General features: G+C 34.5%; 1 protein-coding gene across 1 annotated transcript; it reads right to left on the bottom strand.

Moving 5' to 3' along the window:
* Positions 1-237: 237 nt before the first annotated feature.
* Positions 238-19057, bottom strand: RGS18 (regulator of G protein signaling 18). Its single transcript, XM_021686647.2, has 5 exons — positions 18787-19057; positions 17986-18087; positions 16900-16961; positions 2008-2174; positions 238-533 (listed from the first exon to the last, which is right to left on the bottom strand). The coding sequence occupies exons 1-5, from the start codon at positions 18903-18905 to the stop codon at positions 276-278; spliced, it is 708 nt and encodes a 235-aa protein (XP_021542322.1). The 5' UTR covers positions 18906-19057; the 3' UTR covers positions 238-275.
* Positions 19058-22223: the final 3166 nt, after the last annotated feature.

The raw sequence follows: 22223 nt of genomic DNA, 5'->3' as shown, positions 1-22223 counted from the left end.
TTTTATAAAACGTTGTTATTACTTCTTTACTTTCCTTCCATTAAGTAATAAGTTTTTCTGACTATGAATGGAATGAAGTCAAATGGAAGGCTTTACAGAATATATTGGTAGATATAGTAGGTGTTGTTATAAGGTAAGTTTTGATTTACATTTTTAAAATCCTTTGACATGATGCATTTTATTTTAAAAGATGTACTCATTTGTTAGAAGTAAACATGCTTTATATTAAAAGCAGATTACAAGTTTGCCATCAAAATGAACAAAATTAATTTTCTTTATAACCAAATGGCAACATCTGACTTTACATCCTGGAACTCCGTACAGGTGAATGAGCGTGATCGTCTTCTAAGATTTGTTGGTCTCTGAGGTCTTCCTTCTCTCAAGTCTAAATAGATGTCAGATTTCAGAAAACGTGTATAACTGTCTTGTTCCATAAGCTGATACACCCTGCTTTGTGCAGCATCAAAAGTGTGTAGGGTAGGTTGGGTGATGTTCTTAGTAATGACTTCTTTGGTGTGAAAATCAAGGTTAACCTGGATGATAATAATAACAGTAAAGTATGATTATGGTCAATCTACTTAAGTAAACACTTTTGAAAAACAAACAGTGCAGGACTGATCCAATGTTGGAATGGGCATAAGGCACTTGGATGCTTTTGTGATTTTTTTTTGTTATAAGCCTAGGGATCCAATGATTTACTCTGGGCTGGCATTTCATCTGACTCTTCTCTTCCTATGCTCCCAGTCCTTCTCACTCTCTGCTAATTTAGAATAGTGAAACATTGTAAATATCATATAGACCATTAGGTTAACCCATTTTCAAAGTGGGAACAAAACTTCATAGAAATTAAATTATTTTAAGTGAGGGCAAAGAGTGAGTTTGGGGCATATTTAGGATTTCAATGTGGGGCTTTTGTCTTATCCCCATGCTTTTTTAATTTTATTATGATGCTTTATTACAAGCAAGTGTGTGCTGAAAATGGATAACTTTTAAAGATATAAAATCCTTTCATGTTTTTACCAAAGCACTACTGCTGTATCTGATTCTGATAGATGTAAGTTTTCACTTAGGGTTCCTTCCTTTTCCCTCACGGGTAACACCATACCACTAGCTGCTTTTTAAAAATCTGTTTATAAAATTGGCCATGGGAAAAACAGAATAATGCACGAAAACACAGAATAGATTGAAACATATTGAAACAAGAAAACAATCATCATTCCATGTGAAATGATACCCACATAGACAATGCTACCTCATGGACAATACTAATTTATAGTGAAACAGAACTCTAAACATTGATAGCCTACCAGTTCTACCACTTCAGCAAAGAAACACTATTTATTGAACACGTAATAAAACTACAGAAACTCTATTTAAATTATTTTTGAGGGCAGTCAGGTAATGTTTGCTAGTTTTATAGTTTTATTGCTATAGTTTTAGCAGTTGTACACACAATTATCTCACCCTGAGCTTGCAGTCAAAGAAAATCACATTTGTTTTTTCACTTGAGCTGTTGTCAGATTAGGTTTCCCTCATCTAACAATTATGAAATTTTCTTTTAGCCTACCTTAAAGTGGAGAATAATTATTTTGGGGCAATCAAACTTTGCATAGGTAGATGAGCTCACACTAAAATGGTACAATATACAATCTTTTTAATTTGTCTTGCCTTCCTCACTTATAGAAATTGTTAGTTAGAGACATTGCTTATGCTTAGGTGATGAATATAGATAAGTGAATGAATCTAAATGTTGCAAGTAATTGTATTTACTCTTAGTCTAGAATAAAAAATAACCCCAAGGAATGACTTCAATTATACTTTTACTTTCATGGCAAATTCTTACAATGTATTCTGTTTGTATATGGGAATTTATAGAAATATCCATTTTTGCTTCAATAAAATCTTGACCTTTCTGGTAGAATATATGAGGATACAGATTTGATAAAGGCAGATTCTCTCAAAAATTTTTCAAGCAATATTAAATTTTTACAATCATCTTTACTGTACCTCTTGTGGAGCATCATTCCGTATAAATTTCTCATATATTGCTTTTGCTTTAAGGATAATTTGTTGAGGGTCTTTACTTTTCTTGAAATCTTCACAGGCTATCCAAAATTCAATGTTTTCCTCACTGAATTCTGTTTTAAGGAATCTGGTAAAAGTTTCCAGTCCATCTATCAAGAAAAGAAGTGATATATTTTAACTATACAATATTAATGCTGAAGAATTGTACTACTTGATATTTTTTTCCTCCAAATATTTATTTAAATTTCAATTCATTAACATGCAGTGTGATACTGGTTTCTGGTACAGAATTTAGTGATTCATCACTTATATACAACACTCAGTGTTCATCACCTATTTAACCCATCCTCCCGCCCACCTCCCCTCCTGTACTGTACTACTTGATATTATAGCTATGTCTTCCCTCTAATGCAGTGAAGAAACACACATATGCACACTATACATGGGAGACCTCATATAAATTAGCTGTAATATTCACAATTATGAAAAGTAAGTATCAGTCCTGTTGAAAGGAGGTTGGTATCATACACAGACCTGAGGAAGAGGGACAAATCCCTACTCCGGATCTTGCTTTGGGTCTCTTTCAGGTCCCTCAGTGCCTTTCTCAGGGGTGTGGGAGTTATTCTACAGAGCCAAGAAACTATTCCACCTGGTGCCCATTCTCTCCACACCCCCTGACTTACAGACTGTGCTTCTATACTCAGGACCCTGGAATTCCCTGTCTAAAAGCTCTATGTTGCCAGGGTTTGCACAGTCCTCTTCCCCAAGATCATCCACTAAAGGCACACTGACTCAATGGTATGCATACCCTTAGAATAGGACTTCAATTTGAAGGCTGGGGTGTCCACCCAAATGTGCAAAGAGGACTTTCACAGTATAGAACCAAACCATGAATAGAAAGAGAAGGAAGGTAGGCAACTTGATAGAATAGAACTGTAAAGAGTCTGAGAATTTTAAATTCAAACCTAATGGTTACACAGTATATTTGTATAAATAAAAGGATAAAATATATATTTTTAACAGTTTGTTAGCTTGATTTATAGCTCTTAAGCATTTAGATATTTAGCATGGGATCTCCATTTTTACATTTGTTCTGAGCTCCATCAATGTTAGGCATTGGTATAAAGTTTTGTGGAAGATGGCCAGAGTTCAAATTCATGGTTAGCTAGTTACTATGTAGTCCTGAGTGAAATACTTTTCTTTCCGTGCCTCAGTTTTTCAATATTTAAAATTAAGATAATGATGATACCTACCTGATAGGGCTGTTTAGAGAATTAAAAGCATTGATCCAAGAAAGATGGAGTAGGAGGACCTTCACCTTGTCCCAAAGATACAACTAGATAACATCCGTATCAGTGTAAATAACCCAGAGAATGACCTGAGGCCTGGCAGAACAGACTCTCCACAGCTAAATGTAGAGAAGAGGCCATGTTGAAGAGGATAGGAAGGGCGGAGACACAGTTGGGAGCCAAACAGACCCATGAGACTGTCTGCAGAAGGGAGGGACACTGCAGGCACTAAGAGGGGAGATGAACAGACCTTTGTTGCCAGGCACCCCAGATTCAGCCACAATAGTAGAACACATAACACACATAGGAGACAGATTCTGGTGAATAGGGAACATTGCACTGCAGGGCACCACAGGACTTCTTCATAAGGCCACTACTTTCTAGAGCAGATGTTGCCGACTTTCCTAACATATAAAAACAGACACAGAGAGACAAAATGAAGAGATGGGGGATACGTCTCAAATGAAAGAGCAGGACAAAACAGAAAAATAGACTTAGGGTACTCAGCAACACTATTAAGTGTAATAACTTTATCATTATATGGATCCCAGAATAAAAAGAGAGAGAAAGGGGGGCAGAAAATTTATTTGGAGAAATGATAGCCAAAAAATTCCCAAATCCAAGGAAGGAAACAGAAATTCAGAACCAGGAGGCACAGAGAGCCCCCTATAAAATCAACCCAAGGAGGTCCACACCAAGACACACAGTCATTAAAATGGCAAAAAGTAAAGATAAAGATAGAATTTTAAAAGCAGCAAGAGAACTATTGGCTATTTACCCCAAAGATACAAATGTAGAGATCCGAAGGTGTACATGCACCCCGATGTTTATAGCAGCAATGTCCATAATAGCCAAACTGTGGAAAGAGCCAAGATGTCCATTGACAGATGAATGGATAAAGAAGAGGTGGTATATATATATATATATATATATGCAGTGGAATATTATGCAGTGGAATATTATGTAGCCATCAAAAGGAATGAAATCTTGCCATTTGCAATGACGTGGATGGAACTGGAGGGTATTATGCTGAGCGAAATAAGTCAATCAGAGAAAGACATGTATCATATGACCTCACTGATATGAGGAATTCTTAATCTCAGGAAACAAACTGAGGGTTGCTGGAGTGGTGGGGGGTGGGAGGGATGGGGTGGCTGGGTGATAGACATTGGGGAGGGTAAGTGCTATGGTGTGCACTGTGAAATGTGTAAGACTGTTGAATCACAGACCTGTACCTCTGAAGCAAATAATACATTATATGTTAAAATAAATAAATAAATAAATAAATAAATAAATAAATAAATAAAAAGGAAGAAGATAGCAGGAGGGGAAGAATGAACGGGGGGAAATTGGAGGGGGAGACGAACCATGAGAGACTATGGACTCTGAGAAACAAACTGAGGGTTCTAGAGGGGAGGGGGTGGGAGGATGGGTTAGCCTGGTGATGGGTATTAAAGAGGGCACGTTCTGCATAGAGCCCTCAAACACATTGTTTGTGTTATGCACAGACAATGAATCATGGAACACTACATCAAAAACTAATGATGTAATGTATGGTGATTAACATAACATAATAAAATAAATAAATAAATAAATAAATAAATAAATAAATAAATAAATAAAAGCAGCAAGAGAAAAGAAAACAGTTACATACAAGGGAAACCCCATAAGTCTATCAGTTGATTTTTCAGCAGAAACTTTGCAAGCAAGAATAAAGTGGCATGATATATTCAGAGTGCTGAAAGAAAAAACAAAACAAAACAAAACAAACCTGCAACCAAGAATACTCTATGCAGAAATGTTATCATTCTGAATAGGAGAGATAAAGAGATTCCCAGACAAACAAAAATTAAAAGAATTCATGACCACTAAACCATTCCTACAAGAAATGTTAAAAGGAATTCTTTGAATGGAAAGGAAAGACTATAAGTAGGAATAAGAAAATTAGAAAGCACGGGGCGCCTGGGTGGCTCAGTCGTTAAGCATCTGCCTTTGGCTCGGGTTATGATCCCAGGGTCCTGGGATCGAGCCCCACATCGGGCTCCCTGCTCTGCGGGGAGCCTGCTTCTCCCTCTCCCACTCCCCCTGCTTGTGTTCCCTCTCTCGCTGTGCCTCTCTCTGTCAAATAAATAAATAAAAATCTTTAAAATAAAAAAAAAGAAAATTAGAAAGCACAAAAACAGTAAAATTAAGTATATCTATAAAAATTGGTCAAGGGATTCACAAACTAAAAGGATGTAAAGTATGATACCAAATACGTAAAACATGGAGGGTTGGGGAGAAGAGTAAAGAATGGGTTCAAATGCAAGCAGCCATCAACTTAATATAGACTGTTATATGCATAAGATGTTTGATGAAAACCTAGTGGTAACCACAAATCAAAAACCAAAAATAAATATGCAAAAAATAAAGACAAAGGAATCCAAGTATATCACTAAAGAGAGCCATCAAACCATGAGAGAAGAAAGCAAGAGAGGAGAGAATTAAAATTTTAAAGCATGCAAAGTGCTTAAAATGGTGACTGGCACACAGTATTATACTTTGTGGGTTTTGCTGGTGATGATGTTAATGGTCTTAGTGACTATCGTTTATTTAAAGCTCAGTCAGGTAAAGTTTACATAGTTAGAATGTGGCAGAGTTAGAATTCATCCCTAAGACAAACTGACTTTAAAACTAGTGCTCATTCAACTTTTTATGATATTCTATTTTTTTTTTTTGGCTTATACATATTTTTAAAATTAAACTTCCTTATTTTGAGAAAATTATAAATTCACATGTTGCTGTAGGAAAGAATAGAGATCCCATGTACTCTTTATCCAGTTTCCACCAATGTAACATCTTGTAAAACTATAGAGTTGTTGAACCATGCAAGAGTTAGCGGTGCCAACCCCCCACTCCATGCAGTCAAATATCCACTTATAACTTTTGACTCCTCAAAAACTTAACTGCTAATAGTTTACTGTTGACCAGAAACCTTACAGATAATCAGTCAATTAACATATATTTTGTATATTATGTGTATTGTATAAAGTATTCTTACAATAAAGTAAGTCAGGTAAAAGAAACTATTATTAAGAAAATCATAAGGAAGAGAAAATGTTAGATTAAAACCTAATGGTAATCACATTTATAGTACTGTACTGTGTTTACTGACAAAATCCAAGAGTAAGTAGACCTATACAGTTCAAACCCAAGTTGTTCAAGGGTCAACTCCAATAAAATATCACAAGATAATGATATACCACTATTTAACTATTTACCCATTGAAAAACATAAAGAAGTGGGTTTTTAAAATTTATTTCACTTTGAGCAGAATTATTTTTCAAATAGATTATTATAACAACCTTCTAATTAGTGACCCTTACTCTTGGATTCCATTACTTGTTCCCACACCCTCTTAATTTATTATCCACATTCTAGTCAGTAATATCTTTCTATATACAGACTTCATCATGTTTCTTTACTTTTTAAAAATTTCCAGTAGTGCCTTTCATCTCTTTCCACTATCTTTTTCACACTCTAAGCTCCATGTACTTAAAAACATTGTGCTACAGTTGCTTGCTCACTTGTGTTTCTCATATTACTTTTTAAGATTCATGAGATGAAGACTCTTGTCTAATTTGCCACCAAACTTTGGAACTGTGGCTCAACCAAGTCTATGTTTTTGTTACAAACATTACACTTAACAGCAAGGGCCTTATACTAGTATTGAGGCAAATCAGAAAAAGATTGGTTTCAAAGGATCAAACTGGCTGGAAAAAATAAAGAGGATCCATGGGTCCATGGGGGATATAATGGATTGCCAGAAAAATAATCCAAAACTCTTTAAAGGAAGACAACATAGTCTAGACTCCTCTATCTTCCTTTATGCTCACATACAATAAAAGTTTATTAGGCATGCAAAGAAATGTCTAATGTGACCCATTATCAATAACAAAGGCAGTCAATAGAAACTGACCATGAGGTATCCAAAATATTTGAAATAGCATATAAGGACAGTAAAAAGGCTATTATTTAATTTGTTGAAGAATATAAATGTTAAAAAATACATAATGAGTGAATAGATGCAAAAACTCAGCAGAGAAACTGAAACTATAGAAACAATCAGATGGAAAGTCTAGAACTAGAATAGAAAATACCTGGGGTAAAAAATTCATTGAATGGGCATGACAACAAATTAAAGACTACATAAGAAAGGGTGAGTCAACTAGAAGAGAGTTGAATAGAAATTATTTAATCTGAGGAAAAGGAAAGGAGGTAAAGAATAACAACAACAAAATTATGGGACAACCAGAAAATAAGATGTTAACTACATCTAATTTATATCAATGATGACATTACATTTAAATGGACTAAATACTCCAATTAAAGGTCAGAGATCATCAGACTGCACTCAAAATTAAAACTAGACTATATATTGGCTACAAGAGACACATGTTAAAAATAAAATATTAAGAAGGTGAAATAAAAAAATGAAAATGGTACACAACATAGGTATTTAGCATCTGTATAAAAACAATCTGATGTGGCCTGACAAAGTGACTTCAAAATAGAGAGTATTTCCATTTCATAATTATAAAGTGGCCAACTATTACTAGTAAATAATAATCCTAAATATATATGGACTTAGTTGCAGAGCTCTAAAATATGAGAAGCAAACTGGCAGAACTGAAAGAAGTAGAAAATTTTACAATTACAGTTGTAGATTTTAATTCTGTTCACTTATAAATTTATAGAACATGTAGACAGAATATTAATAAGGTTATATAAAACTTAAAATTATTAACCATGTTGACCTAATTGATAATTATAAAACACTCTACCCAACACCTTTTCAAAAGCACAAGGAAGATTATCCAAGATAGACTCATGGTAGGTAGGATGTAAAATAAATCTAAACTTCAAAAGAATGATATCTTATAGAGTATGTCCTCTGCCCACAAGGGTTTTAATAAAAAATTAATACTAGTAACATAGCTATAAAAGCTTCCAACTATTTGGAAATAAAATAACACACATACATTCATAGGTCAAATAAGGAATTACAAGAGAATTTATGATATATTTACAATTGGATTATAAGGAAAATACAGCACATCAAAATTAGAGGGGTACAGTTTAAACAGTATTTAGAGGGAAATTCATTGCATGTAAAGCATACTAGTAAAAAAAGAAGGGCATAAAATCAAGATATAAGTTTCTACCTTAAGAAGCTTGAAAATAAGAACAAATTAAAGCCACAATAAGTAGAAGGGAAAAATAATAAAAAGAGAGAAGAAATCTATATGAAAGAAAACAAAGCACAGAGTAAATTAGCAAAAACAAAAAGTTGGTCCATGGAAAACATTAATAAATAGAACCTCTAGCAAGCTTGAGCAAGGTTGTTTCATAGTATAAAGCAAATCAGGACTATTACCACATCTCTGACAGATATCACAAAGATAATAAATATTACAAACAACTTTACACCAATAAATGGAACTTAAATAAAATAGGAAAACTGTTAAAAAAAAAAAAAAACCTACCCCAAATGACACTGAAGCAGTGAAAAATCCGACAGCTGTAATCCAATTAATACAGACTTTATAATAAAAATATTCTCCCCATCCCCCTAAAAATTTTGGGTCCAGATTTGGTGAATTTTATCAAACACTTAGGAAAAAGTATTCTAATCTTATATAACTCCTTCCAGAAAACAGTGGAGGGATGAATACTTTCCACATCATTTTAATACCAAAACCTGACACTGCTTCCTCCCCAGAAATAAATAAAATAAATATTAAGAAAGACAGAAAAAGAAAACTACAGACCAATATCCATCATGATCAGAGATGCAAAGATTCTGAACAAAAAGACTTAAAGACTTAAATTTAGCAATGTATGAAAGGAGAAGCAAACATTCTAACATTATGGTTAAAAGAATTGTGAAATAAAATGATAGCTTTCTTTCCTCAACTCATTTTTACTTATATTCATTTCTTATATTCACTACTCTCTTGTTTTGTTTTGTTAAGATTTTATTTTTTATTTGTCAGAGAGAGAGAGAGCACAAGCAGGGGGAGAGGCAGGCAGAGGGAGAAGCAGGCTCCCCACTGAGCAAGGAGCCCAATGCAGGACTTGATCCCAGGACCCTGAGATCATGACCTGAGTTGAAGATAGCCCCTTACCCCATTGAGCCACCCAGGTGTCCCATATTTACTACTCTCTAGAATGATTCCTTATGGTCAGTGATGGCTTCTAATATAAAAAATTCCATACCGAGTGAAGCAAGAAGAATGAATCTCTATTGGTAGAATTATGGAAATTGAAAGATTTTGCATTTATAACATGTTTAGATATTCTGAGCGCTAAGTGCTGCTTATATGCACTACCACATTCAATCTTTACAACAGATGCTAGGAATATGTCCTATATTCATTTTCATAGATGAGGAAACTGAGTTTCAGATAAGTTCAATTTTCCCAGATCTCACTTTTCAAACAAACAAACAAAACAAGTTGTAGAAGTGTATCTTTCTTAAGAAGGCAACATTTTCTGTGGTAGGCATAGTAACAGTCCTCCAAAGATGTCCATGTCCTAATTCCCAAAACCTGTGAATATGTTACCTTACATGGAAAAAAGGAGCTTTGCAAATGTGGGTATGGTTAAGCACCATAAAATGGGGAAAGTATTCTGGATCATCTAGGTGAATAATCTAATCCAGTCTAAGCACATGAGTCCTTAAAAGTGGAAGAGGAAGGCAAAAGAGTGGGTCAGAGAGATACAACATGAGAATGACTGTTACTTATCTTGAAGATGGAAGAAGATGGTCATGAGCCAAAAAATGTGGTGGTTTGTAGAAGGTGTAAATAGTCATGAGTTTAGAGCCAGCAAGACAATGGAGACCTTGGTCCCAAACTGCAAAGAACTGAATTCTGCTAAACCCTGAATGGGTAGGAAAGGGATTCTCCCCTAGACCCTCCAGAAGGGACAACAGCCTAACCATACCTTATTTTTTTTCCCCGATAAGACCCATACTGTACTTCTGATCTACAGAACTGTAAGATAGATGTGTGTTGTTTTAAGTCACTAAAGTTATGGTAATTTGTTACAGCAGCAAGGGGAAACTAATATAATCCTCAAACTATATTTTACATTTCACCATTTATTTCTCCTATATATAGAACTTGTCCTCTTTGTCATGAAGCACAATTTTTTTTATGTTGTAAGAAATTTTTAAAAATATATTAGAGATACAGGAACAGGAAATAACATGACAACCTATAGACATACCCAAAATATTGAATATGGGATGACTTTAGCCACTACCATGACAAAAGAATCATGCAGCTCTATCCAACTGCTTTTGGCAGGGGATAGAATTGGCGTTTTCACTGGAATTGGCATTTTCACTGGAATAAGGGGAGATTTTTTTTTCTCCGTAAATTAACCCTGAGCACCAGGTGTTAGTGGTTAAATGTTTGTAAAGAAACTAGGAAGACAAGCAAAGGTCAGGCTTACAAGAATTTGAGAAACTATCATTTAAGACTGACAAGTCAGAATTTGTCTATAGTCATTAGATGCTAATAAGATAATTACTGGTTAAGTACAACCTTTTTAAAGAGGTCTTAGTGCTAAGCAGTTCCTGAATGAGTCTACAAACTCTGACTGAGAATAAGGAAGAATGATCAATATAGGATATTTAACAACTTTTATTTTTTAGCTCATTTAGTGTTTGATTTTTCAAGATTATTTCTTAACGCTGCATACTGTGCTTTTCTCCAAATGTAGAAGGGAAAGATAAATGGGTAATGATTTTTTGGAGCATTTTGATGCACAGATTTTCCTCAAATACCTAAAAATGTATATGTTTCAGAGTCAAAATAAAATGCCTGCAATCTTGCAATGAGACAATAGTCTGTTCCAGGTTAAACCTAGTTTGGAAAGAGGAAATTAAGTACAAGCATTATTGAGTCTGTGAATAAACTTACATTGACCCCATGGTCAATGTAGAAAAAACTTTTCTGGTTTCAACTTCTTCTACCCATATGTCATGTATAAGTATGATTGATCAGTTTTTACATGCCAAATTATTCCTAAAGTGAGTTAATAAACGTCACAATTTTGGGAGAATATGACCATTACTTTTCCTATTAATAGATCTCCATTATAAAAAAGTGTTTTGCACTAAACATCTAAAATGAATCATCCATATGCCAGGCAACTGAAAATGTTACATATTAAAAATAACTTTCTTCACCTATCTTTTATTTATAAAACACCTAGTATGAACATGAGGACTATATTATATACTGAAAATGCAGTAATATTAATTATAATAGAAGTTTTAGGTGTTTGCTAAGTTTTTGGCACATTGCTATATGCCTTTTATTGGCACAGCTCCATTTAGTTTTCATGTCAACCCTATTGGAGTAATCCATTTTTACAGATGAAGAAGTTGAGGTTCAAAGAAAGGGTTAAGTTGCCCTAAATTTACAGCTGGTAAAATACAGTGCAGAAGTTTGAACCCAGATGTATTTTGTTCAAAGTTATAAGCTGCCATAAAACAACAAAGTCCCTACTGCTGAGGCGTATGAAGGTCAATGTGTAGGCAAGACAGGCATTTATATACCAAGGACTAACAAAGGACACTTGTGGGAATTATTTATTCTGTTTGGAGCAGCGGAGGAAAATCAATTTGCATGGAATTCAAATAGAAATCTTTCAAAAAAAATAACATAAATGTTTCTTAATATATAGCCCTTTACTAATTCACAAAATATGAGTGTCGACTCTGTCCCAGCCATTGTGCTCCGGAATATCATGCAAAAGGCCTTTGTTACCATGATTAGTCTTGAGTTTGATACAGACATTCAGAATGAAGTCCCAGCACTAATACTAGAAAAAGTGCTATGTGCTAAAAGTGCTGATGATGGGTTAATCAAAGTGAATGGATTCCATTGGCATAATATGAATATAATAAAGAAGAATAAATACTGATTCAAGAAATGGATTAATAATGAATGAGAAAGTAGTTCATTTATTTAAAAGTTTAAGTAAGTTATTTTTTAAAAAGTAATATGCAATATTGTGCAAGATTATCCCCGCACATTAGTTACTTCCTGTTTCTCTTGCTCACTTTGGGCAGCTACATTAAGTCAGGTCACAATGGAACCATTCTGCACACAGAAGGATTAACTTACCTAACAGTCCTTTAGAAGGCAGCAGTGGTGAATGCAGCTGCCGAAAGTGCTTGATAGAACCTGCGATTAGAATCCACACTGGAAGAAGCTGGCTCAATGTGTCATACAAATATGAAACGCCTGTGATTGCATGTTTCTAAATTGAAACTCTGGCATCTGTTGGAGAATTCTTCTGATGCCAAGAAACCAAATGAAACAAAAAGTCAAGAAACTCTCAGGTTGGAAACTCAAGTACAGTATTACTAGGTTGCATGTTTTCCCCTTAAATATTTGGCTATGTCATAGCTCTTGACCTGACACAGAATGTTGTGGTTACTTTTGCAATAATGATGTATTTATGTGATCCATTTATAATTTAGACTGGATTTTACTTACTTTTATCCTGAGACAGATTAAGAAATTGAGTGTTTGTTATGGGTCAGACTGATTCAGAAATTTAACTTTGCAGAACACTGGAATCCCTTATCTTGCAGAAAATCAGTAACTGAAAATTGGGAAGGGCAAGTTGAAAAGCCACAACATAAAAAGTGTAAGGAGAAGCACTCATTTCCTTCTGCAAAAGTGAAGTATCATTTCCTTGCAGCCTTTATTCAAAGTCAGTAGTATTTTCCACAGTATAATCAGTTTATCTTTTTAAAGCAAGGGGGTGCCATGACTTACATATTTTACTTCTCTCATCTATTATGAATTATTCTCAGAATTAAGTTTAGTAGAACCACAATACAGGGTGCAAAAAAAGTCCAAGCAAATATTCATTAATGAAAGGGTAAAAAATATTGGAATTATTTGCCATGACTGGAAAATGCACAGTTATGTAGTAGTTGGAAGATTTTCTTATCGATAGAGACTCCCTGCAGGAAAATAACATCCTCTTTCGCATCTTTTACTGATTGAAGATGTGATGGTTAGAAAAATCTCTAATTACAATCAATCACTCTTCCATATTCTACATGTGTGCCTATAAAACCCTGCAAAACTTCTGATAAAGTTTACCAGCAACTAAATAAGTTCAAACTCTGACCTGTTACCTTCTCACAAATCTTGTTCTCCCACATCTTTTTCTCATCTGTAAAAGGCACTGTCATCTTCCTATTAATATGGAATAAAATCTAGAGATCTTTGGCTCATCCTTTTTCTTCATCTTCTATCTCTTCATCATCTCACTTTACAATACACACATTCAATCAGTCACCAAGTTCATCTGTTTTCTTTCCAAAATAGCCCTTACCTTGAGGTTAGCTTTTATATTTGTATCAATCTTGTAGGTAGTCCATATTACATGGATAGAATTCTACTTTTCTGTCCATCAGTTTTCTAACAAACTCTTCCAAAGTTTGTCCCCAACTCGACTTTCCAATGTGTTTGTTCACTACTCTGCCCCAGTGAAAGGGAACTGGTTCCTTTTCCAAGTTGTACTGAAATCTCTTATTTCTCTAGCCATTTTCCTGCCTTTTTCTCAGCTCAGGAATTATTTTTTCTTCTGCCTGTTGAAATCTTGCACACATCTATATAATCTCTTTTAACAATTTTTGAAAGGTTACACAATACATTGCAAGTTATATAGCATTTTTTAAATTAATTAATTATTTTCAAACATATTGAGCAGCATTATTTTACTTTCAAAGATACCTTATGTGAAACCATATACATATATGTATACAAACACACACATATATGTGTAAGTGCAATATACATATACATATAATATTATTAGAATTGATTTGCTAATTTTGTATTGATAGCATTTACTTTTATAAAGTCAAGCAGTGAATCACAGATAATCTGATATTGTTTTTTAATTCATAATTTTTGTTTCTATTAAATAGCATTTAGAAATTATTGCTTTTTATATGTGTAGTTACATTATAAATTTTTATGGTTCATTTCACAATTTCAGACAAATTTGTCAATAAACAGGGATGGTGGAAAAAATGTATCCTAATATCTGTATAGAAATAAGAGGAACATTTTATTTTAGAATAGATTCAGATTTATGGAAAAGTTATGAAGATAGTGCAGTTTTCTTATATCCCACAACAAAGTTTCCTCCTATTATTAACATCTCATATTCGCAAAGTACATATGTTATAATTGATAAACAAATACTGATACACTTTTATTAACTAAAGTCCATACTTTGTTTAGATTTTCTTGGATTTTATCTTCTGTGTGTTTTTTTAATTTTTAAAAGAGTTAAAGTACATTTGAAGAATGAAATTTAGCGGGATTATCAAAACACTCCATGGATTCTGTCACTTCTGTGAAATACAGCAAAAACCATGCTCTTTCTGTTTTAGTCTCATCTGTCTACTGTCTGTCACCCTAAGCCACTCTTCCTTTTTCAAATTGTTTCTCAACAGAGAATTACTTTATTTTTAGTTCCCTAAATAAATTGCATTGGTTAATGCCCCATGCCTATATTGGCTCTCCACTTGGATGGTTTCTCTCCTTGTCCAGCTAGTGAATTTTGATTAAACCCCTAAAATCTAGAGTAAGAACCATCTATTCTGTGGCTCCATTTCTAAAGATGCTAATAATCAGCACAGACTGCTTTTAATATCAGCCATTTTTGTCAAACTAAATACTCAAATTTCTATTGTATTTTGATTTGTATTTTGTTTGATTTCCCATTTGACTAAATTTAATATAATTTCCTTTTCCTTTATATAGACATGACATACAGAATTTGAGAAACTTACTCATTTAACCAAAGGGGAATTCTGTAAAATTTGATAGAGTAAGGTCTTTCTTGAAGTGCATGCATGTGTATGTGTGTGTATGTGTACTAATGAGTATAGGATCTTTCCTTCTTTTTATTTTGTTTGCCTGGAATCAAGACAGTAGAAATGAGCTGAATTTAACCATTGCAACCAAAAGATGTTTTTAGCTGATTATTTTAAGCTTTATAATTTAATATTATAATAAGCTTTGCAATTAAAAATAATTAGATTTTGGGGGGATTGATTAAAAGAATACTAGTAACATAATTTTTTGTGAATTCAATATAATTTAATTAGCACTTTGATCAAGAGCAATGATAATAATGTCCAAGTGGATCAGTGCTGACTTCCGTTATCACGTTGAACTCTCTTGATTCAAATTACTGCTATTTTACAGCTCTTTAATATTTCCACCAGCAGAGAAAAGAGAGAGAGCAGCAGATTTAATTTTTTCCATTCAGTTTTGACTACTTGTAAAACACAATGATTACAGAATGCCAGGGGAAAATTTTCTGTAGGACTAATTACCCTTGCTGAATCTTTCTTCTCTCTGTGTGGGTTGTGAGAGTATGATGAAATTATTATGTACCAATTTATTAAGTTCAATAAATAAATACAGCCTATATCTTTCTTTTAATTGAAATTTCACCCTGTAATTGATTTTACCCAGTTGGGAATAAACTGGAAAATAGAAAAAGATTATGAAATTTATGGTTGATAATTATTATTTTTCATAATAGAAGTAACAATTTACATTTGTGTAGTGTTAGTTATTGGTTTCTTATTCATTATCTCATTTAATCCTGAGAGAAATCCATTCCTATTGGAGCTAAAGACATTGTTATCTCCATTTACAGTTGAAGAAGCTGAAAGTCAGAGAAATTAGGAAGCTTAACTAAGATTATACAGCCATAGAACTCCGATCTCAAAGGAACAGTGGGCTAACCTTTTCCTAGAAACAAATTTGGTTATATTATTTGAGCACTTAATATTTATCAGGTGATGTGCTGAGTTTGAGCATCCACAGATGAAAAGACATTTGCTTCCTTATAATAAACCGTCAAATTAAAAAAAAAAAAAGAGTAACAATATAGGCAGTCTGTCCTCTGACTCATGCTTTATCAGTGTTGAATAGTCAAACAAGGACTCAATATTTGTCCTCACCTTCCACCTCACCTACAAAGCTCCATCTTAAATATCCATCTGATTCAAAACTCTTCTACAAAATTCTGCTTTAAAAATAGAGGATTGATATGAAGAGTGAAATATTTACAAAATTTGAAAAAAAAAAGTATTTTCATGAGGGTTACCTGAATTTCCAATAAAAGAACTACTTTAAATTTTAGATCACTTAACAATAAAAATAACATGGGTAATCAGGTATTTAAAAACCAAGGATCTCATTAAAAAAATCAATAAATTAAAAAATTTGAAACTATTAATCACAGCACAAAGAGGTAATATTTCAGCCACAATAAATATTTTTTAGTAAAATCAGAATATTTAAATAACATTTTCCATTTGTTGACTATTCTACTATTTAGTTATTTCTCTTGATCAGAAACACAGATTGCTGTAAATTTCCAGACTACATTTTTATGACAGCCTGTTTTATATAGTTATGTGCATACTTTGCGTAATTTTCCATTAAGACGTAAAGCATTTGGGAAAAACACCACTAACCTTTATGGGAAAGCAGTTTGTCAAATGATTCACCCCATATCACTGCTTCTTCAGGGGAGACTCTGTTCAAGAGACAGAATGTTTGTAATGGAGTATGCAGAAAGACTGTTTCTAGATCTGCTCTAACATACTCTTTAATACTGCTCTTTTCAGTTATAGGGTTTCTTCTTTTATTATTATGTAATGAAAGTTGTATTTACATTGCAAACTTCAAAAACATTGGTCAAATTTTTTATTGATTTTGCCTACCAAACAATATGTTAAAATAACATATAAATATTAAATATTAAAGAAATCAGGTCATTATCTTTTTTTTTCTTGAGAAAACAATTTATTCATCTCTGCATATCCAGTTTAATTCAGCAAATAGAAGAACCTAAACTGACAGTGACTTTTAGCCAAACTCTTTTTTAACTGCAATTTCCTTGAAGCTCTTACCACAATACACAGCAATTTTTTTTAAACAGATAGAGGAAGTTTGGCTAATGAGGTTCTAAAGGGATAAGAAATATATTTAAAAAGTTGCAATACAACAAATATATTACAGTTATAATTTACAAGGTTGAATATATATTTGTCTTGGACCTTTTATTGGTCATATTTCATTTTTGGACAAATCTGTATTATACTACTATATAAGGCCACTTCATTTTCTCTTTGAATTAAAGAAATGGCTAAAAATGACAAAACATCCCTTTTCGTGCTTTTTTGCTTTTATACTTACAGGCATTTTTTTCAAACTACTAAGGGAAGAGATGAATAGCTCTCCTCTATGACAATATTATATTGTGAAACTCTTAAATTAATGAGTATTTCATCAGTTTATAAGGAGCAAAATACATCATTTAAAATTGACAGGTATATAACTTTAAAAGAGCACTTTTAAATTTTTATAAGGTTATTTAATTCAAGGTATTAAAGTAGTTTAATTTCATGGAATATTCCTAGTTTTTTGAAATGAGATCTCTAACCTTCCTTATATTACTGTGTAATTTCCAATAAAATGGAAATTCCTAATTTCCTCTTTTTTAAACCTTTAATGATAGAATAAGAAAATCTTCCCTCAAATAATTAAAAGTTATTCACCTTGTTTCTTTGGCCAAGTGCCCAGATTTACTGGAGTGGGTTTCTTCATGAAACTCAGGTTTCTGCACGAGAAGACTTAACCTATTTCTTTTTTCCTTAGCTCTGAAAATGAAAAGGCATTAGCTTCAGGACAATTTGGACGACAATTAAAATCTTTCCTTCTGACTGTTAAACAAATTTGGGATTGGTCATCACCTGAACATCCCTTCTCACCCACCATCCACCCCCCCACACTCACAATGGTTTTCCTAGTGAATTTCATTCAATCTGGGGAGGAATTAGGATAGCATATGTGAAATATATTTTGTTTTTTCCCTCAGTGATTTTAATGTATTTGAGATTATATTTCAATTAAGATTGTCACTAGTTGTTCTGTGTGGTTAAATTGTTGCACTTTTTCAAAAATAAAAACACTTTAGGGGCACCTGGGTGGCTCAGTTGGTTAAGCATCTGCCTTGGGCTCAGGTCATGATCTCAGTGTCCTAGGATCGAGCCCTGCATCAGGCTCTCTGCTCGGGGTGGGGGAGTCTACTTCTCCCTCTGCCCCTCCTTCTGCCCCTCTTCCTCCTCGAGCTCTCTCTCTCTCCCTCAAATAAATAAATAAAATCTTAAAAAAATAAATAAAAACACTTGAGATTTAACAGGTATTTACTCCTAATAAACAAAGAGACATTTTTCCCCAATTGTAACACTACATTCAATATAGTTTCAACCAGATATTTTAAAAAAAATGTTAACAAATATTCAACATTAATCATGTTTTTAAAAGTATAAAACCAATTTTAAAAATTATGATTTTACCTGATTTTGGCTTCTTTGCTTGTTTCTTCTTTTCCTGAACCATGTATTAACTTGAAAAAAGTTTTTTCTTTTGATTCGCACATATTTAATTGAGGAAAGAAAACCAATGATGTTTCCATCTTCTCTCTCTAAAATGAAGAGATGTCTAATTTGTTACATCCTTCACCTGTTAATGCTATTTCATAGTTATACATGGTACAATAAAAAGTTATCTTAACTCTGTCAGCAGTGCTTAAAAAAATAAAGTAAAAATGGAGTCAAGAGCTGTGTTTCTGTCTCCACAAAAAAGTAGAACTGAGGAACCGAAGTAAGTTTGGTCCTGAGTTGTTTAGGGAAATGATATTACAAATTTGCAAAATGACTCTTGGTCTCTAAGATAAAGACGAGTATTACCACAGTGCAACTTCTCTTTCTAGTTTGTGCAACCAGAATGATGCTTTAATAGACCCAAATGACACTGTCATTTCCCACAGGAACTTTTTAAAAAGTTTTCTTTTTTTTTTAAGATTTTATTTATTTATTTGATAGAGAGACACAGAGAGAGCAAGCATGAGCAGGGGGAGGGGCAAAGGGAGAGGGAAAAGCAGACTCACCACTGAGCAGGGAGCTGGACACAGGGCTTTAACCCAGGACCCTGGGATCATGACCTGAGGCAAAGACAGACCCTTTACTGACTGAGCCACCCAGGTGCCCCGAAAAAGTTTTTAAACGTGTATAGTGTGTATTAAAATATGTTGTGGTGAAGTAGTACATTGAATGCTAGGAGATATTTTCCATTGTTCTTAAATTTTTTTTTACTTATTTTAATTACATTGAATTAAGTAAGTTACATTTAATTGACATAATGCTATGTAATGTAAATTACATTTGCTTAACATATTGTATCAAAGTAAGAATATAGAGAGAGTTTTATAGTTGAAAGAGACAGTAGAAAGCATTTCATTCAATACTTTTTAAGCACAGATTCATAGAATGATTTTAGACATTTAAGAAATTTTTATCAGTCCATGGTGAAAATGGGGAAAAAAGATAATATGTAAATTTTTTCTGTTTTTTTTTAAGATTTATTTATTTGAGAGAGAGAGTGCATGTGAGCTGGAGGTGGGGCGGGGCAGAAGGAGAGGGAGAGAGAGAATCCTCAGACTCCTTCAGACCCGTCCTCGAGCTCCATCCCAGGACCCTGAGATTATGACCTGAGCTGAAATCAAGAGTCAGACCCAACTGACTGAGCCACCCAGGTGCCCTGTAAATTTTCTTCTTAAACTACACATATTTTAATATGAAGGAAGTCCTTATTTTGAATTTGCCTTTCTATTTTTTTTTATTGTTAAAATGTTCTTTTTGAGGAAAGATTTTAACTAGAGACAGCAGTTTGTATGTTTGTTATTTTATGTTCTTATTGAAAAAGAAATGGCAATTCAAATTTGGTTCAACCTCTGCTTCTTTTACTGTTTCTTGACAACTCTAATATCTAAGAAATATTGATGTAGTCCATAACTCACATTTTGTAGAAAAGGAAACCAAGAATGATACATATTAAGTGATTTATTCTTGCAAATTCTGGGAGGCCAGTAGAATAAAAGATCTGGAATTATCAGAGCCTTTGATAACCAGGAGCATGTTATTTAGTCTTTCTAAAAGAGCCTTTGATCTGCAGGAGTGAATACTTTAATTCCTCTAAAATTGTATAGATTGAAAAACAAGTTAACAAATGTAAAGGAAACCTGTCTTATTTTTAGCCTGCTTCAGTTATTGATTTCAAGAAAATAGTTGTCAGGGATACCACCTAGGAGCTCAAAACATTTGCAGAATTGAAATCAAAGAATATTTATTTATTTATATATATATATTTTAAAGATTTTATTCATTGACTTGACAGAGAGAGACACAGCGAGAGAGGGAACACAAGCAAGAGGAGTTGGGGAGGGAGAAGCTGGTTTCCCGCTGAGCAGGGAGCCCGATGTGGGGCTGGATCCCAGGACCCTGGGACCATGACCTGAGCTGAAGGCAGATGTTCAACAACTGAGCCACCCAGGCACCCCTAAAGAATATTTAGTATATATTTATACACACTCCCTCCTGATTCTATAACTTTCACTCTGAACATATTTTTAAATTCACCTTGGCTGAAAATTGACTGTAAAAAGACTATATTTGAAGTACCATATCCAGAGGAGAGACAGAAACTTACTGATGCTTTTCATAAGATTGGTTGAAATCGTGTGCAAGATGTGCTATCTACAAGCTGATAGAACTATGGAGAGATATATTGTGAAAATATGGACACAAGGAAACTGCAATAAAGGCCTGTATAATGGTGTGAAAAAGAAATGGGGGGAGGAGCAAGATGGTGGAGGAGTGGAGACCTAATTTTGGTCTGGTTCCAGGAATTCAGCTAGATAGCTGCTATCAGACCATTCTGAACACCTACAAACTCAACGAGAGATCGAAGAAAAGAATAGCAGCAACTCTCTAAACAGAAAAGTGGCCACTTTCTGGAAGGTAGGATGTGTGGAGAAGTGAATCTGAGGTGACATTTGGGAAGATAGACTGCGGGGGAGGGAGCCTCCTCAGCCAGCTACCGGCAAGTGATAGGGCAGCGGAGCACAAAATTGGAATCTTTAGAAGTCGGCTCCACTGAGGGACATCACTCCAGTGGCTAAGCAGGGGGTGGAACTCTCGCTGGGACAGTGTGGTCTCAGGACCCTTGGGGTCACAGAAAGACCAGGGGTGCCTGAGTGCAGCAGAGCTCCCAGGTATTGGAGCAGGGAAGCCGGCTGCAGAGAGGGAGCAGAGGAGTGGGCTCTCAGCTCGGGGTTGCCATAAACAGCGATCTGTGGCACAGTTGGGCCACCTCTCCTCCAGCAGGAACCCAACAAGTGGCAGACCTGGGGAGACTCCCCTTCTTCTTCCGGGAAGAGTGGCACGGGAGCACACCACAGGAATCTGTGGGTTTGGAGACTCTACCCGGGGTTGGGTGCCAGAGCTAGAAATGCTTGGTCACAGGCCGGGTGAGCACAGAGTGTGGCCGGAGACCAGGGAGACAGGAGTGATTGACTGCTTTTCTCTGGGGGTGCACTGAGGAGTGGGGCCCGAGACCTCAGCTCCTCTGGGGCAGAGATTGGGAGACCGCCATTTCACTCTCCTCCTCCAAAGCTGTATGGAAAGCTTGCAGGGAACAAAAGCTACCAAGAGCAAACCCGAGCAGATTACTTAGCCCGGCCCCTGACAAGGGCGGGGCAATTCCACCTCCGGCAAAGACATTTGAGAACCACTGCAACAGGCCCCTCCCCCAGAAGATCAGCAAGAACAGCCAAGACCAAGTTTACCCATCAATGAGAATTGCAAAACTCCAGTGCAAGGGGAATACAGCACATAGAATTCATGGCTTTTTTCCAATGATTAACTTTCAAAGTTAATTTTTTAAATTTTCTTTA

Source organism: Neomonachus schauinslandi, chromosome 6, assembly GCF_002201575.2.
Source record: "Neomonachus schauinslandi chromosome 6, ASM220157v2, whole genome shotgun sequence".
In the NCBI taxonomy this organism is placed as follows: domain Eukaryota; kingdom Metazoa; phylum Chordata; class Mammalia; order Carnivora; family Phocidae; genus Neomonachus; species Neomonachus schauinslandi.
The sequence above is the reverse complement of the archived record's forward strand: the minus strand, read 5'-3'. Positions and strand labels throughout refer to the sequence as shown.